The sequence below is a fragment of the Mustela lutreola genome, chromosome 6, assembly GCF_030435805.1.
Source record: "Mustela lutreola isolate mMusLut2 chromosome 6, mMusLut2.pri, whole genome shotgun sequence".
Classification (NCBI taxonomy): domain Eukaryota; kingdom Metazoa; phylum Chordata; class Mammalia; order Carnivora; family Mustelidae; genus Mustela; species Mustela lutreola.
In genome coordinates this window covers 155695180-155716676 of record NC_081295.1, presented here as the reverse complement: position 1 = coordinate 155716676, position 21497 = coordinate 155695180, and the positions used below count along the sequence as shown (strand labels likewise).

At 38.9% G+C, this 21497-nt stretch overlaps 1 protein-coding gene across 8 annotated transcripts in view; it reads left to right on the top strand.

Moving 5' to 3' along the window:
- SLC17A1 (solute carrier family 17 member 1) overlaps positions 1 to 21497 on the top strand; it is a 77264-nt gene that overhangs the window by 6622 nt on the left and 49145 nt on the right. For all 8 annotated transcript variants that reach the window (XM_059179514.1, XM_059179518.1, XM_059179510.1 and 5 more), the window contains exons 3-11: positions 315 to 487; positions 3986 to 4219; positions 4303 to 4390; positions 4726 to 4812; positions 10026 to 10144; positions 10269 to 10430; positions 11395 to 11527; positions 11618 to 11765; positions 20899 to 20989. In XM_059179514.1, the coding sequence (XP_059035497.1) occupies positions 315 to 487; positions 3986 to 4219; positions 4303 to 4390; positions 4726 to 4812; positions 10026 to 10144; positions 10269 to 10430; positions 11395 to 11527; positions 11618 to 11765; positions 20899 to 20989 (1235 nt within the window). The remainder of the gene's footprint in view (positions 1 to 314; positions 488 to 3985; positions 4220 to 4302; positions 4391 to 4725; positions 4813 to 10025; positions 10145 to 10268; positions 10431 to 11394; positions 11528 to 11617; positions 11766 to 20898; positions 20990 to 21497) is intronic.

Below are 21497 nucleotides of genomic sequence, written 5' to 3'. Positions count from 1 at the left end.
GCAGAGGCTTTAACCCACTGAGCCACCCAGGCGCCCCTATATCATAATTTCTTAAATGCCATTAAGTACAATGAAATTTTAAATTTAATAATAAAAATTTTAAATTAATATCTAGGGTTCCATAACATAATACTATATGTCAGCTGTACTTGAAAAAAATATATGATATATATAATTGATTCTATATACATATGGTTCCATACATATATAATATATTATATATATGTTTCCAAATTTCTGAGTGCCCTTCCTGAAGCTGCTGTATGGTTTTATCTCAGCTGTGTTAACAATGGACACTTTGTTTTACTTCTTAGTTCCAAATTTTTGTTCCTTCCGCTACGGATTATCTCTCCTCTTGCATTTCTGCAATGTCATAATAACTGCACAGCGCACGTGTCTGAGCCTCACAATGGTAGCCATGGTGAACAGCACAGATGCTCATGGTTTGGCCAACACCACCACAGGGGAACACCTGGATCACAGTAAGGTACATAAAAAATATTGTCTATAGTTACAAGTTTAAAATCCTCTCTTGCTAATTGATTTGTGTGGCAATCGAATGTTACCATAATTGATGCGACAGTAATCACTAGAAAAAGAAGTTCAAGTCTTTATCTACCTTTCTAGGTAACATAGTTAGTTAGTAACTTAACTAAACATGCCCCATGATTACAGCATGCCTTATATTTGTGAAGGGCTTTGTTATATTAATCCTTCTATGTGAAGAGGAATAAAATCAAGCATCAGGGTTCCTAGAATTAAGGAGTTTGGATAAGAGAAAAGAAGAGAAAACATTTCAAACCAGAGTGGAAGTAAAGACACATTGTTTCTTTACTTTTAAAAGTTTTTGAGTATGTGGTATATTTACGTTTCTCTAATTTCATCTCTGGAAGGTAATGGGTTGCTACTTATCAGAAGACGTAGAATAGGAAAAAAATGGAAACGAATGGGAAGAATATTTTTTCATTCTACTCTTCCCATGTTCTGTTACGAATGCACAGGCAAGCATGAGCAGTTTCTTATTTTTACCTTTTTTACATTAAAAATAACACTTTATATGCAATGTATGGCACCTTAATTTTTTTTCATAATCAACAGAACCAGGATTAGATATGACACATATGTAGGAATTCCCATACATGGAATTTAAAATAACTATAATCAATAATTTAAGGCTCTAATGGAAAAAGGTGACAACACATAACACCAGATGGGTAGTATCAGTAGAGATGGAGACTATGAGAATGAATAAAAAAGAAACAGAAATCAAGGCAACTGTAACATAAAGAATGTTTTGACATGCTCCTAAGTACTCTCAACATAGCTGAGGGAAGAATCAATGAACTTTAATAGGGGTCAATAGAAACTTCTCAAGCTGAAATGAAAGAGAATGGAGGAGTTGGGAGGGAAACTTAAGAGACTATGCCAGAATTGTGGAGAATATCAACAGGTATAGGGGCACCTGGGTGGCTCAGTTGGTAAGCATCAGACTCCTGCTTTTGGCTCAGGTCATGATCTCCCAGTCATGAGATTTGGCCCCATGCCAGACTCCACACTCAGTAGGGAGTCTGCTTGTGATTCTCTCCCACTCCCTTCGCCCTTCCTCCACCCTCTCTCTCAAATATATCTTTAAAAAAGTGGGGGCATAATATATAAATGGCTAGAATACCTGAAAAAGAAGACAGAGAGAGTGGCAAGAAGTAATATCTGAAAAATCAATGGCTGAGAACTTTCCAAAATTACTAGACAACCAAACCACAAATCCAAGAAGCTCAGAGAACACCAAACAGGACACTAAAAGATAATAATTAACAAGAAAAACCAAGCAGACATACATATTTACGCTGCAGAAAACCAAAACAAAGAGAATATCCTGAATGAAGCCAGAGGGGAAAATACCTAATAAGGGTAAGAATTACAGAAGACTTCTTATCAGAAACCATTCAAATGAAGAAACAGAAAATACTCTTTCAGGTGTTGAAAGAAAAAGAATCTGCCAAGTTAGAATTCTCTATCCAATGAAATTACCGATAGACTATTTCAGACAAATAAAAACCGAGGTAATTTATTGCCAACAGGCCTGCCGTAAAAGAAATGTTAAAAGATGGCAGATTTTAATCCAACTGTACCAACTTTATTCATTTATTTTAAGAGAGAGAGCACCTGTGAGCAGATGGGGGGGGAGAGGCAAAGGGAGAGAAGGAGAGAGAATCTTAAGCAGGCTCCACACCCAGCATGGAACCCAACCCAGGCCTCAATCTCACGACCCTGAGATCATGACCTGAGCCTAAATCAAGAGCTGGACCCTTAGCTGGCTGAGCCATCCAAGCACCCCTCAATAATCACTTTATTTTTACTTATTTTTTTATAAAGATTCTTATTTATTTATTTCAGAGACAGAGCAGGCTGGGACAGGGCAGAAGAGGGGAGAGAGAAACTCAAGTAGACTGCGTGCTGAGTGCAGAGCCCCATGCGGGACTTGAACCCACAACCCTGACATCAGACCTAAGCTGAAACCAATAAATATGTTCATCAGTAGATAGATATGCATCAACTATGGTACCTCCATAAAACAGAGTATGATTTAGCACTAAACAGAAATGAACTAGTGACACACAGAACAACATGGATGAAACTCAAAATAAGTATGTTGAGTGTAATAATCTATATACATAGTACATGACTCCATTTATAAAAAAAACTTCCAGAAAATGAAAATGATGTCATAGCGACAGGCAGATGAGTGTTGGGAGAAAAGGAGGGAGGAATTATAAAAGTAAGGCAACTACTGAAGGTAGACAATGCATTCATTGCCTTTATTGTGGTGATGGTTTTGTGAGCATACACAAATTTAAATATTTGTCAAGTTGTATCCTTTATAACGTTATAAAGATTAAATATGAAGTTCACTGTGTCACTTGTCCCTCAAAAATCTTTTGAATCTTTTAATCCAAACTTTCCTTTGAATTATATTCTTTAAATATCTGTACTATTCCAATGGTTTGGTTTCACTATTGAGAACCATGTTCCAGAGATATATCTACTCCAGGGGCCATGTACTGAATCCTTCACCATAGCAAAAAAGGAGGGCACTCGAGCTGTGGAGGTCCTATAGAGGCTCCCTCTGTAATGCAGGGAAACTGATATCCTTCAAATGTGAGTCACAGAAAAGGAATTCTCTTTGCTGCCATGCAAAGGCACTAGATGAAAAAAATGAGAAAATATAGCATGTAATTATTCCCAAATATGAAGACTCACCAGAAAACTCTTTCCAAAGAGCAGATCTAAATTGTAACCTGAAATTACAAAAGGAACCTAAAAGCTCATGAAACAATCATAGGAACGGAAGGAGTCACCACAGGGAAGAACATACAGCAGCTCAAAGCCAAGATGGTCAGGCTTATGGAAAAACAAGACATTTAGAACGTTTTAGAAAAGAAGAGACACCAAACCAAAAAAAAAAAAAAAAAAAAAAGAGAGAAATGGCTTTCTCCCTTCACTGTTTCATCCAACCATTTCCAGTTCAGCCCATGATCATCTTTTCGTGATTTGATCTATCACTATTTCCTCTCTCTGGGAGTAGCCTGGATGTGGGGGAATGTTGTTTTGTGGATGAGGTTAACTTACTGGAGGAGTAAGAGGACAAGAAAAGGCAAGAGGACATTCATGACTGCAGTGGGTGTAGTACTCTACAGAAGGGCTGACGTGCAGTGTGGCAATGTTCCGGAAACAAGTAATAAATGTCCATGCTGTCCTGGGGCCACAGAGGGTGCTCTCAATGGCAAGGACTTCACATTATAGTTGAAAACGCCACTGTTACATGACAGTACACACAGGAGAAGATGTGTCGAAGGAACAGCAAGGATCCCATGATGAGAATGAGGCAGAGGGGAGCTTGTGGGCTGGTAGAGCAGGTCCCCCGCATCTCTATCACAGTAATTCACAGGATGTAGAGTGGCTCCATGTGTCTCCTTGTTTCTTTCAGAACCCCGTGTATAACTGGAACCCCCAAATCCAGGGCTTCATCTTCAGTTCCATCTTCTATGGTGCACTCATCACCCAAATTCCTGCTGGATACTTGTCTGAAAAATACTCCATCAAGAAAATGATTGGCTTTGCATTCCTCCTCAGCTCTCTGCTTAGCCTGTTAATGCCGATGGCAGCTGAAGGTGGAGAAGCTTTCCTCCTGGCATGCCGGGTAGCCCAGGGAGCAGCCCAGGTATTCAGATACTGCAAATCCTGAGCAGGGTTTAAGCGCACAGAAAGTATCAGAAATCAAATGTTGCATCCTTCTGATTGCAGGGGTTGATATCCATAGCTCAGCATGTCCTGTGGGTCAAGTGGGCTCCTCCCTTGGAACGAGGCCGACTTACCTCCCTGAGTCTATCAGGTAATGACGTAAGGCATAGAGTGTTTGAATCCTGCTACCATGTCATTCTGTCACGTTCTCCTTGACCTGTGTCTTTTCAAGTGTCTGGGGCTTTGGAAACCATCTGTTCCAGCATCTTTGTTTTAAATATATGGAGACTGTCTAAAGAAAGACCTTCTTTAGGTCTTTTTTATTTTTCTTAGGAAAAATATTTCATTCTTTTCTGCTTTACATTCAGTATTCTGCTTTATGAATGTATTTCTTTGGAAATTTGTTTATTGCTACCATGAGGCTGTGTTATCTCTATTCTCAGATGCTTATGTTCCTTAGGGGTGTTCTTTGTGCCCTCTGATTAGGAATTCTGCTGGGGTCCTTCATTGTTCTGCTTGTGACTGGATTCATCTGCCAATCCCTGGGCTGGCCCATGGCCTTCTACATTTTTGGTAAGTCTCTTTCTATAACATCCCAGTCATTATTCAGAATTGAAAAAAAAATTAAAAGTAAAAACTATCAGGTAATAATTTATATAAAGCTAATGACACTTAAAATCATGAACCTCATTGAAAGAAAGAGAGAAGGCAACATTCATTAATTTCACATTACAAGCAGAATTATTTATGTGTTATTGTACATAAGCTCTGCAATTCTATCATGTAGGTACTAGAGATCCATACCCCTTATAGGAAACCCTTGAGAAAAGGGATGAGCCACTACTGTTCATAAAAAGGAGCATACAGACTGAAGCGATGCTACGAAGGAGTTATGTCAGGGAAGACCCCCCAATCTCACTCAACTCTCTTCCTTACCTTCTTCTCAGGCTGCTTGCCAAATCAATTTAGAAAGCAGAAAGCACAAGCACCTGGTGATGTTCCTTCAAGCCAGCCATCTGTGACCAAAGTAGGATACAGAAGGGTGAACAGTGGGTCTAGAGGGACAAACAAAGACACCCAATGCACATGGCAAAGCCACAATGTGGAAACACGCCTCGAGTCCTCCAGATTCCATTGCTCTTCATCACTAGATTAGTCATCAGTAGTAAGTGATGATGAGTATAGTGACAGTACCCAAACCCTGCACCAGGAAGGGGGCCAAAAGAACTGGGACTGTCTAGCTTGGGAGAAAAAGCATGCACAGAAGAAAAATGCACACCTGCTCTGTATTACAAAATTAAAAGTAATCAGAGTAATAACAGGAAGCTGAGGTTTGTGCTCCTTGAAAGACAAGCTCGATAATTAATGCTGCCCATCAGCGCTGATCAGAGGCTGGATGACCTCCAACACACATGGCATATTCATATTCCAATGTCATAAATATGTGCACAGTGACAAAGGTCACAGGGACAAAGGTCCCGGGTGGCTCCATGAAGCTCAGAGAGAGGCACTATTCGTTGTCCTGGGTCAGCAGCTTTCCCATGAACTGCCTCAGATGGAGGCACCTGGAATGGGGGAAAGGCTTAGAGGGTAGCAGGGTAGGGATTTAGGCATCTGCCTCCACAAGTCTTTATGGTAAGGCATCACACCATGCCCACAGAGGCCAAATGGCTGGTCCCGGTTTCATCTGAAAGTTCTTCTCAATCTTTATTTATTCTTCCCCATAAATAATAATAATAATAACTAATAAATAAATTAGATCCACACCATTTTAAAGAACAAAATAACGTCTGCTTTCGAGCAGCTTCTAATTGCTGGAGAAAGGCTCCCAGAAGAGCAAATGGGATCATAAACTCACATTTGTGCTTAAAACAGCTGTCCAGGCTGCTAAGTTTCCCTCCACAAGGACTATTTTGAACTTCTCAAAACTTCTCTAGTCTCCTCAAGTCTCGAAAATGGCTCCCTTTTGCCTGCCTTCTCTCTCATGTCACCTCTCTTTGAACAGTGGAAATTATTGCTCATCCTGTTCTTACCTACTACCCCATCCTTCCAGACCTCTCAACTTCTGACTTGTGTCTGACCCATTCTGCCATTGAGACATTAATTTATTTGTGAGTATGTGAGAGAGAGCACAAACAGGGGGAGCAGCGGGCAGAGGGGAAAAGCAGACTCTCCTCTGAGCAAGGAGTCTGATATGGGACTTGATCCCAGGACCCTGGGATCATGACCTGAGCCAAAGGCAGACGTTAAACTGACTGAGCCACATATGTGTCTCATCATCAAGATACCTCTTGACAAGATCATTTGTGGCTTCACTCAGAGCTGCCCTGATTCCACGCTGCGCCCATTCTTGGCCCCCTTCAGCCAGGCCCTCTGTGTTGTCTGTGGGGTCAAGATTATATACTCTCCAGAGCCCATGTCCATCACTCCTAGTCATCACTCCCAGAAGTTTTAGCTCAAAAACCACCAAGGCTTTTCAGACTTCTCAGTACTCTTCAGCACATCTACTGAATTTAGACTTGGCCAATGAGGGGCAGGCAAAACTGCTTGCAGATGTAAATGGAGTATGATGGGAAAGGCAAGAATTTCGACAAATAACTAACTGAAACTTCTAATGGTATGGGAATCAGCTCTGGGTAGGTCAAGCCTCAGACCACAGTGACCAGGGATTTGTGATCAGTAGAATCTAAGAATCCTAATTTTAAACCTCATTCTTCCTCAGGTTTCTTTAAAAAAATTTTGTCTTACATTTTCTGTAGTTTGAATATAATATGCCTTAGTGTGAATTTTTTTGTATTTACCCTTTTGGTGTTCTCTTGAGTTTCCTGTCTCTGTGGTTTGGCATCTATCATTAATTTTGGAAGACTCTAACAATCCTTCAAATATTTCTCCCATTCTTTCTCTTTCTTCTCCTTCTGATAGTACCATATGTATATATTACACCTTTCGTAATTGTCCCATAATTCTTGGATACCTGTCATTTTTATTCTTTGCAATTCAGTTTTGGAAATTTCTACAGACATTTCTTCAAGCTCAGTGATTCCTTCCTTGGTCATGCCTAGTCTATTGATGAGCTCACTAAAGGCATTTTTCATTTCTAGGTTAGTGTTTTTCATTTCTAGCATTTCCTGTTGATTTTATTCTTAGAGTTTTTATCTGTCTGCTTATGTGAATCATATACTCTTGTGTGTTGTCCCATTTTTTATAAGAGCTCTTAGCAATATAATCATGGTTGTTTGAAATTCTTGATTTGATAACTCCAACATCTCTGCATTTCTGAATCAGTCCCAGGGCTTGCTGTCTTCAAACTATATTTTTTTGTCTTTTGGGAAACCTTGTGATTTTTTTGTTGTTGAAAGCTCCATAAGATGTACTGGATAAGAGGAATGGAAACAGTCTTTCAATGTGAGGTTTTATGTTTACCTGGCTTTGCTAGGGGTTAGACATTGCTTATTGTGTTATAGCTCTAGTTTCAGAGATAACAATTCCCTCTTTTTTTTTTTTTTAACAGTATTCTTAAATGAGGTTTGACACATGCAGTTTTTCCATTTGTATTCCCATTTTTATACAGGGAAACTGCTGATGTGGTGGTAAGGTGATTGTGGGGAAGACAGTGTTCTATGGTCTTATGGTTACTCTCAGTCTTTTGGTAAGCCTGCGCCTCTGGGCTTCGCCTTCAGAAATCCTTCCCGGTATGCTCCCCATTAGGTAAGACAGGAAGGCCGGAGGGAGTAGCAGTTGAGTATTTCCTCTCAGGTAAGCTGGTTAGACTCTGGTAGAAGTTTCCCTTCATAGCAGGCTTTGTTAAGAACAGAATGCTCTAGGCATAATTCAAAACAGCCACTTTTCCTTTCTCCTGCTAAAAGGATGTAGGAATTTTTGTTTGATCTTCACTGTGAGAACCTGGCTAGGTCTCCTAAAGGTAGAACTCTCAAAAGTATGAGGATCCCTCCAGGATTCCCCCGACTCCAGATTTTTTTAACTCTCAAACTTGTCCACACAGCCTACTGCTTAATTGCCAGGATTAATCAATTCCCAGGCTTTCTTACCCTGGTACTTGTTCCCATGCAGTTTTCTGCTTCCGGGCTTCTGTTCCAGGAAGTTGTGAGTCTCTGCATCCAATTTTGGGTACAGTAATTTGTCCTATGGCCTCAATTTTCTGAGATCAAAGAAGAGTTGTTGATTTTTACTTTGTTCAACATTTTTCTTATCATGAGGATGACTATCCAGTTCCTTAAATGCTGGGTAAGAAACCAGAAGTTTCTCTCCAGGTCATTTTGAAGTTACATTTTTGTCAACATAGGATAAGGAGACACACTTTAAGTTTCTTAATAAATCTGTAACTTAAACATTCATGTGGATTTCCATGTCTCGTCTTGCCCTAGGCCTCACAAATGTTAGAGCTGGTCAAACCTCCATGCCCATAAGCCAGATGGAAGTTCTCCAGTCCACATCTGACCTGAGCTCTCAATCACATCTATCACCAGTGATGCCTATGCCTCGTGCCCTGGACCCTGTTCTTCTGGCCATCTGTCTCATTCTTTTGTAAACTCATCCTCTTTTACCCCATTAACTCTTGTCTTTCCTCAAAGCTCTGCCCCAGGCTGCTCCTCAACGACTCTACTCCAGCTCTAAAAATATAATTCATGCTAAGTGTCAATCACCACTCACTAACCGCGCGTCCTGAGGCAAGGATGGGACCTTTCTGAACATCTGTATTCTCATTTGGAAAAGTTCCTGAGTCGACTGAAATAATATATTAAAATGTACATATTACACATGTATTTATTAGATAGTAACCTCTCTCCATTTACGTTTTGCCTTGGGACTGGGTACTCAGGTCACAGAATGACATGGAAAGAGTATACAGTAGAAATATCCTTTTAATGCTGTTGAAAAGAGTGTTGTAAAAGTCTAAGATCTTACAGTGGTTCCAGGTTTCCACATGGTCTGGTCCTATCACCTCTTGTCCCCAACCTTTCCCGCCATCCCCTTGTTTCCTCTCCAGACACACTGGCCTCATGACCTCATGATCTCTGCTCTGTCTGGAATGTCCTTGCCCCATATCTATGTCCCAGCCTTCACTGAGCATGACACTCCCCACCCCACCCCTGCCCCCATAACTTCTCTCCATAGCTCTTACCACTGACATTTAATACCTTTTACTTATTTACTTTTCAGTCATCCCTTTCTCATCCACGAGAAAGTAAACTCTATGAAGACAGAATTTTTGTGTTTTATTCATTGCTACATCCCCAGCATATAAAACAGTGAATGGTACAATCATGAGCATTTAATCAATATTTGTCAAGAGTGACTGGGTAGTACATACTCCCTGGTCCTAACACATGATTCTTCCCAGAGGACTTGTATAATCCCCCCAGCCTGGGCTGAATCTTAAGAGCACGGCCAAGATGTAGCTCTCAAAGGTAAGTGATTGTCAAGCCCTGTGAGGGCTCAGCTGTGCCATATTCTCACAGTGGAAACACACTGGGAAACTAAAAAGATGAAGGCCTAAGAGCAGGGAGTCCCACTATGATGACTGAAGGGATACAGAGTCTTGAACAGGAGAGGCTAGAGGGCTTCCCATGCTCTCTGCAAAACTCGCAGTGTAAGCAGAGGGAGCTGCAGATCCAGAGAGGACTGTCAAAAACATAAGCATTGTTGCAAAGTTCTAAAGAAGAGGAGGTCCAGGTTCTCTGATTGATAATGACAAATGCCAATTTGGGAAAGAAACTGACTACAGACAGAAGCAATTTCGATTCTAACCTGTCCTACTTTGATAGGTGCTTGTGGCTGTGCCCTAAGTCTTCTCTGGTTTGTTCTGTTCTATGACGACCCAAAGGACCACCCATGTATAAGCATCAGTGAGAAGGAATACATCTTGTCCTCCCTCAGCCAGCAGGTAGAACACAGATGCTCCACTGTGGTATCTCCCAGATTCTGTGACGAATGAAACCATGTTCCCACTTGTCCTAATGTGCTAACAGTTAAACAGGGTTTGTTTTTTGTTTTTGTTTTGCTTCCAGGTCAGCTCAAGGACACAGTCTCTGCCGATCAAAGCTATGATTAAGTCTCTCCCAGTCTGGGCCATTGCTTTAGGTTCCTTTGCTTTTCACTGGACAAATAACATCATGGTTTTTTACACTCCAACATTTATCAACTCCAAGCTTCGTGTGAATATAAAAGAAGTAAGTCAATCTGTGTTCTCTTTTTAACTTTATGAAGGACTCTGCTCATTTCTTTGTTTCTTATGACTCTAATCCAAGCTCTTGTTCGCCCCTACACTGTTTAGCTGTATTGGAAACTCAATTCTTTCCAATTCTTATGTTAACGTTTCCCAGAACAAAGGGCTTAGGCACAGTATCTGGCCCTTCCACAACAGGCACACTCATGTTCCCACAGGTTCCCTACCTCCCATTCACTGCATGATCACTCTAATTAGTATTAGTTAAGGCTCAACACCATCATTCCCTACAGAGACTGGGATCCCTCCATGACATCCTTCCCAGCTCACAACCAATCTATTTCCTGGGATAAGGCAACACGTCCTGATTTGAGAACCCATGACTCAGGTTTTGCTCTGAAAGGATGGGCACTCTCATTGCTTGTCTGACTTGGAAAACCACTCTTCCCTGAATATTATGTTCAAGACCATAATAACCAAAAAGACCCCTATAGAAATGGAATGCCCAAAGTGCCATGCATTAGCCAACCTCCAGTAATCCAGCCTCAGGGCCAAGTGCTCTCTGATTCAGTGTCATTCTTCATGAGATCATGGATGGTTTGAAAGGATTCACAGCAGTGGTTCAAAACAAGCACCATACGAATGTCTGTAATCGCTGTCATTACTAGCTCTACCCCCTTGCCTAGGGCCTGCAGTCCCCATTCCCGACTATAGTCTTCCAATCTTGATGCTCCAGTACTTTCAGGTGCTGTGACACTAGGAAGAGAACACCGGACAGACTCTGACAACTCTTCCTGACCCCAGAACTGTTTTCCTCTTTCTTATGGGTGATGTGGCCCCAAGTGGGAATCCTGAGGTTGCTCGTTGATGGCTGCTTGTACGGCAATTACAAATTTTCAGTACTTAATTTTAGTGTCGGGTTGACTCTACCTATCATACTCACCCTCATATTAACGTTTACTTCCCAGAACGGGCTGCTGTCAGCCCTCCCCTCTTTGTTTGCCTGGAGCTTTGGTATCCTAGCAGGTCACCTGACAGACTTCTTCCTGTCCAGGAATATTCTCCGCTTAGTTACCATCCGGAAACTCTTCAACACACTAGGTAAGGAACAGCCGGGATGTTCAAGCACCTTGCGGCCCATTGCCCAATCTTTGGGATGCCCCTAACTGTGGGGTCTGAATCCCTCCCCAGGACTTCTCCTGCCTCCCTTCTTCAGCATGTGCCTGCTCTACTGGAGTTTCAGCTTCTCTAGCATTACCATCTTCCTGATACTTGCCAGTTCAACAGGAGCCTTCTGCATGGCCGGAGTACTCATAAATGGCTTGGATATTGCTCCCAGGTAGGGTTTTACAAATCTCTTTCCTGCACCTCAGCTCTTGAGAGTGTTTTAAGAATACAACTATTTCTTGTTTGTGGCCAGCAGGCCAAAATGTTTCCAGAAGTAGCATCAATATAGTTCATTCATATAGTGTAAGTAATCATTAGATACCTAATGGTAATATTAATGTTTGCAACTCATACATGCACACACGTGTGTGTGCGTATAGTATAGCCCAGTGATTCAGAGCACAGATTCTAAAGTCAGAAGGCCCAGTTTAATAACAGCATGACCACTCAAACAAATTACTTACCTGCTCTGGGCCTGTTCCACACCTCTAAAATGGGAATGATAAGGGAATGCTTACCTCATAGAGTTATTAGAGGGTGAAATAAGTTAATTTCGGTCAAGTACACAGAATAGTGCCTAGCCCATAGCAAACACTATATATGGGTACCTGCTTCCCATTGCCCTTGTACTGAATGCATGTTTATATATTATGACTCTTCATGACAACACACCAGGGTTGGGTTAAGGAAACTGAAGGTCAGATACTTGTCAGCCTAAGATCTTATCACTGGTTTGGGATCTTACCTGGGAGTTTAATCCAGATCTGTCTGCAAAGATCTCTTGCTTTTACTGGGATGCTTTTTTTTTTTTTTTTTTCTTAAAGACACACTAAGTGGGGTGCCTGGGTGACTCAGTCATTAAGCTTCTGCCTTTGACTCAGGTCATGATCCCAGAATCCTGGGATCGAGGCCCACATGAGGCTCCCTGCCCAGCAGGAAGCCTGCTTCTCCCTCTCCTACTTCCCATGCTTATGTTCCCTCTCTCTCTGTGTCTCTCTCTGTCAAACAAATAAATAAATAATCCTAAAAAAAAAAAAAAAAAAAAAAAGATGCACCAAGTGTGACTGATGGAAGCAGCCCGGCCATTTGCATAATTCTGGGGGCACTGTTTACATTATGCTTTATGGGACTAGTAGTCCTGGAGAACACGGATCCAGTAGGAACAGAATTCTCTGAAGTTTAGCAAAGCAGTGGCCGTGGGGTAGAGAGGTGAAATCAACAATGAATAATCTACTTATCTTGATTCTTATAAAGAGTCTTGTTCATTACATCTACACGAGGTGAGTGCCAGAGTAATGAGGACATGAGTTCACTTCTTTTGTTCAGTTCCAAGACCCTTCTTTAAAATGTCCACTAGTATTCTGATTACTTGGAATTATATCAAAATATATAAGGATTATTTGATACAGAAAGCACAGTGTCAACTGAGCCATATGCAGTTTGAAATCAAAAATGTATTCAGAAATAGGGGCGCCTAGGTGGCGCAATCGGTTAAGCACCCGACTCTTGGTTTTGGCTCAGGTCATGATCTCAGGGTACTGGGATCGAGGCCCATGTGGGGCTCCATGATCAGTGCCGAGTCTGCTTGAGATTCTCTCTCCCTCTCTCTCTGCCCCTCCTGCTCATGCTCTCTCTCTCTAAAACTTTTTTTTTTTTTTAAAGATTTTTTATTTATTTATTTGACAGAGAGAAATCACAAGTAGATGGAGAGGCAGGCAGAGAGAGAGAGAGAGAGAGGGAAGCAGGCTCCCTGCCGAGCAGAGAGCCCGATGCGGGACTCGATCCCAGGACCCTGAGATCATGACCTGAGCCGAAGGCAGCGGCTTAACCCACTGAGCCACCCAGGCGCCCCTCTCTCTCTAAAACAAATAAACACATCTTTAAAAAAAATAATGTATACAGAAATAGGGAAAGGAAATTACAAGTAGCTAGGATTTACAGAGTACTTTTTATGTGCCTGTCATGCCCCAGTGTAAATGAGGTATCACCCACATAGTATGGGTGGGGAAGCAAAAGACCAAGAAAAGAATTTATGTAAATCACACAGCAATAAACACTGAGCACTATGTATGTCTGCTTCTGTGGCTGACTATTTGTACTCACTCCATCAACAGGGCTATTTGCTAGCATCTGGTCAGTAGGATGTGAAATCATCTCAATCAGCAATGGCTTGAATTATACAGGGCTTGGTCTGAGTTGCATCATTCCAATGGACCCAAATTCCCTATCAGCTAGGTAATTTTGTAGTCAGAGATACTACAAAGATAAGATATAAACTGGAAAAAATTCTTAGTCTCTCAAGCTAGTTCATCCTCAATCTTTAGGGCATATGTGTGTTATCGATCAACCATACCTATTTGTGTTGCTTAAACTATTGTTTATTAATGGGATGGAGACCAAACTTATTTAAGCAAGACATGTTCCTAATCATATACCTCCCTTGCCTATTACAAACAGCTCCCTTAGAGAATAAATTTCTAATTTGTTTTCTCAGGGAAATTCAGTCTTTGTTAGAACTAAAGAGTCTGTCAGGGATTACATAGGTTGGAGCTTACAAAGGTCTGGAAGGAAAAAGAAACACACGTGATTTTATGAAGATATTGTTTGAGAAATAAGATTGAGGGAGACAGAGACCTAAGAATGGAGTGGCTGCCATCACTTTGGTGGGCAGTAAGAGCAGAAAAGCACAGAGAACTCTGAAGAGTTCTGTAATGAAGAAGAACCTGTCATTGCCTTGACATTCTTAAATGGAGGCTCCAAAAAGACTAATTGCTTTTCATTATTTTTAACTGATTGGATGGATTGTATACCCTTGAATTTCCCTCCATAGTAGAGTTCAGACATCAGAATCTTATTTGGGCTCTACTAAATCATAGTATGCCAAAATATGAAATCAATAAAAATTGATTGTCAATAAAATTGAAAGTCTACTTTAATGGTTATTTAAACTTTCAAAATGTCTCTTAGCATGGGCTCTTGCTGCTGAAGGATAAGCCAATTTAGAGCTCATTATTGTCCAGAAAATTATTCTTCATTAGAACAACCTTTGTTTTCGCTCTCCACATCACACTCCACGTTTGAGGACTGAATGGTATGAGGATTAGACCATAAAATGTTACAACCTACTCTCAGATCAGAAGAACTGCTCTACCTTATGGATGAGTAATGGTTTTCAGAGAAATTGTCAAGGCACTCAGGCTTCTTGACACTGAGGATTCTGTTTATTTCTCCAACTACGGAATGAAAGTAAATTTCATAGTAGTAGTAGTAAAATTGCTAAAACTAGAAAGGTAGGGAGGGAGAAATAGAGATCTCTTAAACATAGCCATATGCAAAAGGCACATGGCTTTCAAAGAAGAAATAATAAAACTAGGAGTTGCCTTCTTAAGAGAAAAAAATGAAAGCTAGAAGCCAATCTCTAATATGAAAAAAAGAAAATCCCCATTAATTAGAGGTCTAGAGTTCCTTCAAGAATTAAGGTAATATAAAAATATTTTCAGCCAAATTGTGGGAATTCATCAGCAAAGATCTCCAATGAAAACTTGTTAAATGGGAATTCTTTGGACAGAGGCAAAATAATCACAGATAAAGCATAGAAATTTAGGAACAAATAAAGATAGGTGGAGAGGAAAAAAAATAGAGTAAATCTAGTAATTACTGAATTCACAAAAGGAAAACAATACCTCATAGGATACAAAATATATGTAAATTAAAATGACAGTAAAAAACACAAAAGATGAGATGATACAAATATGTGTCCTGAGGCGCTTTCATTAATGGGAATTTATAAAAATATTAAGTTATGTTAAACTAAAACTATCAAGAATACATGTATTAATCTCTAGGGTAACTATTGAAGGTTAGTAAAAGTGCAAAGGAAATACTTTAAAAAAACAAAAAGAAATCAAGAACATTGTTTAAAAAGGAGCATAAAATAGGTGGAAAAAAAACAAATGCGAATTATTTTAAGTCAAATGTATCAGGAAAACATAAAATATAAAAGGACTATATCTTCCAAATTTTGAGTTAATCTGAATGGAAATAAAAGCAAAAACAAAATGTAGCAGATTATAAACAAACTAAAGGAAAACAGATCAGCCTATCTAGACTTTAAGGCGAGATGCATTACTAGAAAGAAAGAATTTTTTAAGAATGACTTTAATTCACTAGAAGATATAATATTCTAAATTTCTATGCACCTAGCATTTTACAACTGCAAAGCAAAATTTGAGAAAACTGTTCAACTTCTACATAGGATTGGGCAGCTGAGGATGACTGACATTCTAGCTGGGAAAAATCTGAAAAGACCAAATAAAATGCCAAAAGTAGGGGTGCCTGGCTGGCTCCCTCAATGTAGTGTGTAACTCTTGATCTCAAGATTGTTCAAGATCAAGGTTTTAGCCCCACACTGGTTATAAAGATTACTTAAAAATTTTTTAAAATAAAATAAAATAGCCAAACTATTCACTAAAAGTCATCAGGTAACATCCAAGGCCTATAAGACCAAAGAAACTAGAGGATAGCACCTCTAAGGTGAGCTGACCATTCTCACCACTTTTCCCTGGAGTCATTTGCCAAAAGGCTGTTAATCCAGGTTTGGCCCGGACAAGCCTGCTGCTCTGGATGGAGAAATTAGTGAAGCATTTGGGTTGCACAGGGTTGGAGTGATAACGTTGAAAATTAAAGGAGCTTAAACATAAAGTCAATTTCTTTCTTAGAGACAGTTACTGAATTCTGAAGTTCAATGGGGCAAGTGGCCAAACAAACAAACAAACAAACCCCACAAAACCAAACTAAGCTAAGACCATGAGAAGTATGGCAGTATTTCCTATACTGTATATACCAAGGAGACAAGAACTATCAAACCCTGGAGGGAACCCGTTGGATATACTGAGCACTCCATTAACAACATGGAAGACAATACCTAAGCAACTGGGGGGAAGGGTAACTACAGGTTTTGAGTCTTATCAATACTGAAACCTGGCCTCATCTCAGTTCATTCACTAATTAGATTAAAGTGATCCATTCCCTCCCCTCCAAGTGAATCTTCTCTTACAAAGCGTAACACATTCTTTTTTTTTTTTAAATTTTTTATTTTTTATAAACATATAATATATTTTTATCCCCAGGGGTACAGGTCTGTGAATCGCCAGGTTTATACACTTCATAGCACTCACCATAGCACATATGTCCCCAATGTCCATAACCCCACCCCTCTTCTCCCAACCCCCTTCCCCCCAGCAACCCTCAGTTTGTTTTGTGAGATTAAGAGTCACTTATTGTCAGCATAACACATTCTTGAAATCTCTATACATTTTATTAAAAATGTCCTGCATTTAATAAAAATTACTAGGCATGACAAGGGATAGGGCCATGTGGTCAATAACTACAAAATGCATTAGAAATAGTCCTACAACTGAAACAGATTTAAAGTTATCAGGAAGAAAAACTTTGAAATATCTATGATTAATATACCCAGGAAACCAGGGGAAAAACTGAAGAAATGAGGAGAAAAGATAAAGAACTTGACCAATATTAGAATCTATAAAAACAATCAAATGGAAGTTCTAGAACTGAAAAAAATAAAATATCTGAAACTGAGATCTTAAATAGATTTAATGACAAATTAGCCACGAGAGAAGATACGATTGGTAAATAGAAAGACATCATAAAGAAATATCTAAATTGAAATACACAGGAAAAAAACCAAAAGAGCATAACAGAAATGTGGAATGAAGTAAAAAGGCTAACAAATTTGTACTTCAGTCTCAGAAGGAAAAGAAAGATAAAATGTAACATAAGCAATATTTTAAGAGAATAATCCAAAAGTAATGAGATAGTAAACCACATATACACAAAGCTCTGTAAATTTTTTAAAACATGATGAAATGTAAATTATAATATATAATATATAAGTACATATAATACAAAATATATAACATATATTAATATATAATATAATAACATATACAATATATAATATATATACACATACATACACACACACACACACACGTATATATAGTAGGAATGCTAAAAACCAAAGACAAAAAAAATCTTAAAAAGAACTAGGGCAAAAAGGCATGTCACTTTCAAGTAGCAATAATATGCCTGACATCTAACGTTTCAACAGAAACCAAGAAAACCATAAGATAATGATACGAACTCTACAACATGCTAAAAAATAAATAAATGTCAACCTAGAATTTTATGCCTAGTGAAAATATACTTCAAAATCAAAGCAAAATAAAAATGTTTTCCAACAGAGAAACTGTCATTAGTGGATCTTCACTAAAAGAGATACTAAAAGAAAATGTTTGGGTAAAAAGAAATCCCTACTGAAATCTGAATATAATAGAAGGACTGAGGAGCAATCAGGGAGGGTGAATATGTGTGTAATTACAGAGACTATTGATCTGTAAAAACAGCAGAGAGTAACTTGTGAGTTGAAATGCATATCTAAACAAATTGCCTTAAGGAACTAAAATACAGGATGAAATAATGCAAAGAGCAGAAGGGAGATAAACAGAAATGTTAAAATATTAAAATCTTAAAAATTTTCTAAGCTCTGAAATAGAGAAAATACTAGAAGTAAAATTCATAATAAACTTAAGTAAAAAGTACTTGTTATAACATCTTCAATGCTTGAAAAGAACAGTTGAAATAATAGAAGGAAACCATAGAAGGAAAAATAAAATGGATGAATCTAGAAGAAAAAATGGCATATGAGAAAGTTCAAAAAGAAAGTAGTGAACCGATGATCACAAGTGTATCAGTAATTATATTAACTTAATATAGATGAAATACTCTAAGTATCAAGATTGTCAAAGTCAAAAATAAAGGAAATTCTGCTCTATGCTGCAAATAAAAGACACACATTAAACATGAGGATATAGCAAGGATGCAATGAAAGAATACAAAGAAGTATTCCAAGCAAACATTAACCGAGAGAAACCTGCAATAACTATGTTAGTACCTGAAAAAAAAGGAATACTACTAGAAATAAAGGGTGTTAATTCATAATGGTGGAGAGAAAAATATCAGAATTATATGTTTGAATCCAGTAACACAGCTTTAATTTATGTTCATTATGAATTGACAGAACTCAAAGAACTAGACAAATTTACAATGTAGGAAGAACTTTTCATAACCTCTTTCAAAAGATTGGACAAAAACAGGTAGACAAAATCAGTAAGGATATGGATGACTAGAAAAGCAACAAAAATGAACAGAGTTGACCTGATTGACATATGTGGAAGACCACAGTTCCCTCAACAAGGAGAGAATTTAAGTTATTTTCACTTGCCTATGGGACAGTTGTTGAAATTGGTGATATGCTGGGTCACAGAGCAAGCTGCAATGGATTTAAAACGCTTGAAATTATTCAGAATATATTCTTTGATCACAGTGAACTAAGGTTACCATCAAAAGCAAAAGATACATAACCCCCATTGCTTTGAGACTAATACTTCAGTCAAAGGAATCACAATTGGAATTAGAAAATACTTTGACTAAATCATGATGATGTAGAACATTTCAAAGCATATGGAATGCTTTTAAAATCATGCCCAGAGAGAAATGTATAGCTTTAAACATATGTATTGAAAAGCAGTTAAGTCTTAAACAATAATCGTGTTTCTTATCTCAAGTAGCTAGAAAAACAGCAAATTAACCCTCCCCCCAAATTATGAAGATCAGGACAAAAAATTATACATAAAACCATCAATGCCAAAAGTTGGTTATTTGGAAAATAATTAAAGTAATGAAATAATGAAAACTGATTAAGAAAAATAGGGGCACCTGGGTGGCTCAGTGGGTTAAGCCTCTGCCTTAGGCTCAGGTCATGATCCCAGGGTGCTGGGATCAAGCCCCACATCGGGCCTCCCTTCCACCCTCTCTTTGCCTGCCTCTCTGCCTGCTTGTGATCTCTGTCAAATAAATAAAATCTTTAAAAAAAAAAAAAAAGAAAGAAAGAAAAGAAAAGAAAAGTAGAGAAAAATTATCAGTATCAGTAATGACAGAGTATATTATGGTAAGTTTAGAGTATGAAAAAGAAATAACAGAATATTATGAGCAACTTCCTGCTAGTAAGTCTGACAATTTAGATGAAACTGAAATGTCCATCAACACACATATACACAGTCATAAATATAACTTTTAATATTTTTATGGGGAAAGGGGTTCCTGAAGGCAAATGTGACAGAGGCTCACAAAAGGCATATGTAGCCCAATTCCCACAAAAACCCTAGGGGTCCTATTGCTAAAATGAAAAGGAGAACTATAAATTCTGGGGACAACTGGTGGTTTCTGTACCAATCTACATCTGTCGTTGCTGATAACCATAAATGTTCTTATTTATACATTAGAACACACTCTCCAGCTCCCCCTAAAAATCAGATCAAATTTCCACCCAGTGACCTCATACAACTCAACATGCAGGGATTCTCAGTCCATATGTCATGCCTCTCTGATTAAGGGACAGAGAAACTAACAGACAAACTATTACCTCCCGTACTGAATAGGTAAAGGCAGAATAGGAATAAAATAGACCTAGGGAAATGAAATGAACAGAACAAAACAAAATTAAAAACCCTCACTCTTGGAAGAAAAGGAAACAGAACCTTTAATGGTAAAATCTGTTGAACAGGAGAGGCAAAGACTGCCCCCCACCCCCATCCCGTGCGCCGGGAGAGAACTAATCTCTTGGTAAGACAGAGATTCTGCTTTCCAAAAGTCACCTCCTTGTTCTCTATGGCTGATGGATTTGGCCCTTACTCTATTGATCATTTTCCATGGTTTTTCCTGCTTTCTGCTGAGCTGGGTTTGGGTACCCAGGACTGGCCACGGACGGCTGCTTGGACGCTAAGCTTCCAGCTTCCTCATCCGTGTACTGGGAGCAATCACTGTGACCAGTAGCTCTGGGACTGTGGGAAGAGACCGGGTGAACAGTGTCCTTTACTTTTGTATTGACTCTAAACCAGTTCCTATCACCAGTAAACATCACCTTGATTTTCTCAACTGGATTCACAGATTTCCTAATTGTGCTGGCTTTCACTCCACTAGGCTCTCACTCTCTCAATTTCTGAATTGTTTTTGCTGTTAAAGCCAACCTTTCTAACTTTGTACTGAAACAGGAAGGTTACCTCCATACACATCATTTTTCAACATTTTAATGGAATTTGAGAAGGGATGCAAAATTCAGGAAATCAACAGTTACCACTCTTAAACCTCATTTTGTTAGGTTGGCTTTTCCTGCAGCATGTGTCTGACTTTATATCTGTGTCTTGTCGTTCTTTTTTGCATAGTTATTATGGATTTCTTAAAGGAATTACAACTTTAATTGGGATGATAGGAGGACTAACTTCTTCTACTCTGTGCGGCGTGATCCTTAATCAGGTAAGAAAGCTCCAGGCATGGGTGATTGCTTTTCTAATATCACTTATACAGAGAAAGAAAGCAATATATACACAAACAATTGTAGATGTGACATCAGCAGGAGATGAGTAATGAGATATTCGCTCACATTAACCTTAGTCAGATCAGGCATCCCTCCAAATCTATAGATAATGTAATTTCTTTCTCATTGTATATCACGTAGTTGTGCTGGGAACACTTTAGTCATTGGTCTTGGGAACAGAAATGAACCTCTGTGAGTTTTTAACAATGAGTGTGTGTCTTGATCCAAATAGGAATTTGGCTAGGTGAATGGTAACATAAGTAACAAGATACAGTTTTGTTAGAAAAGGAATGAAAAATCAGGAGCAAATAGAATTAGAGATCAAAAGCAACCCTTCTCTAAAGGAGCACTGGGTATGGTGCATAAACAATGAATCTTGGAACATTGAAAAAATAAAATAAAATTTTAAAAAATAAATACAAATTAAGCAAAGGCAAAAGAAAGAAA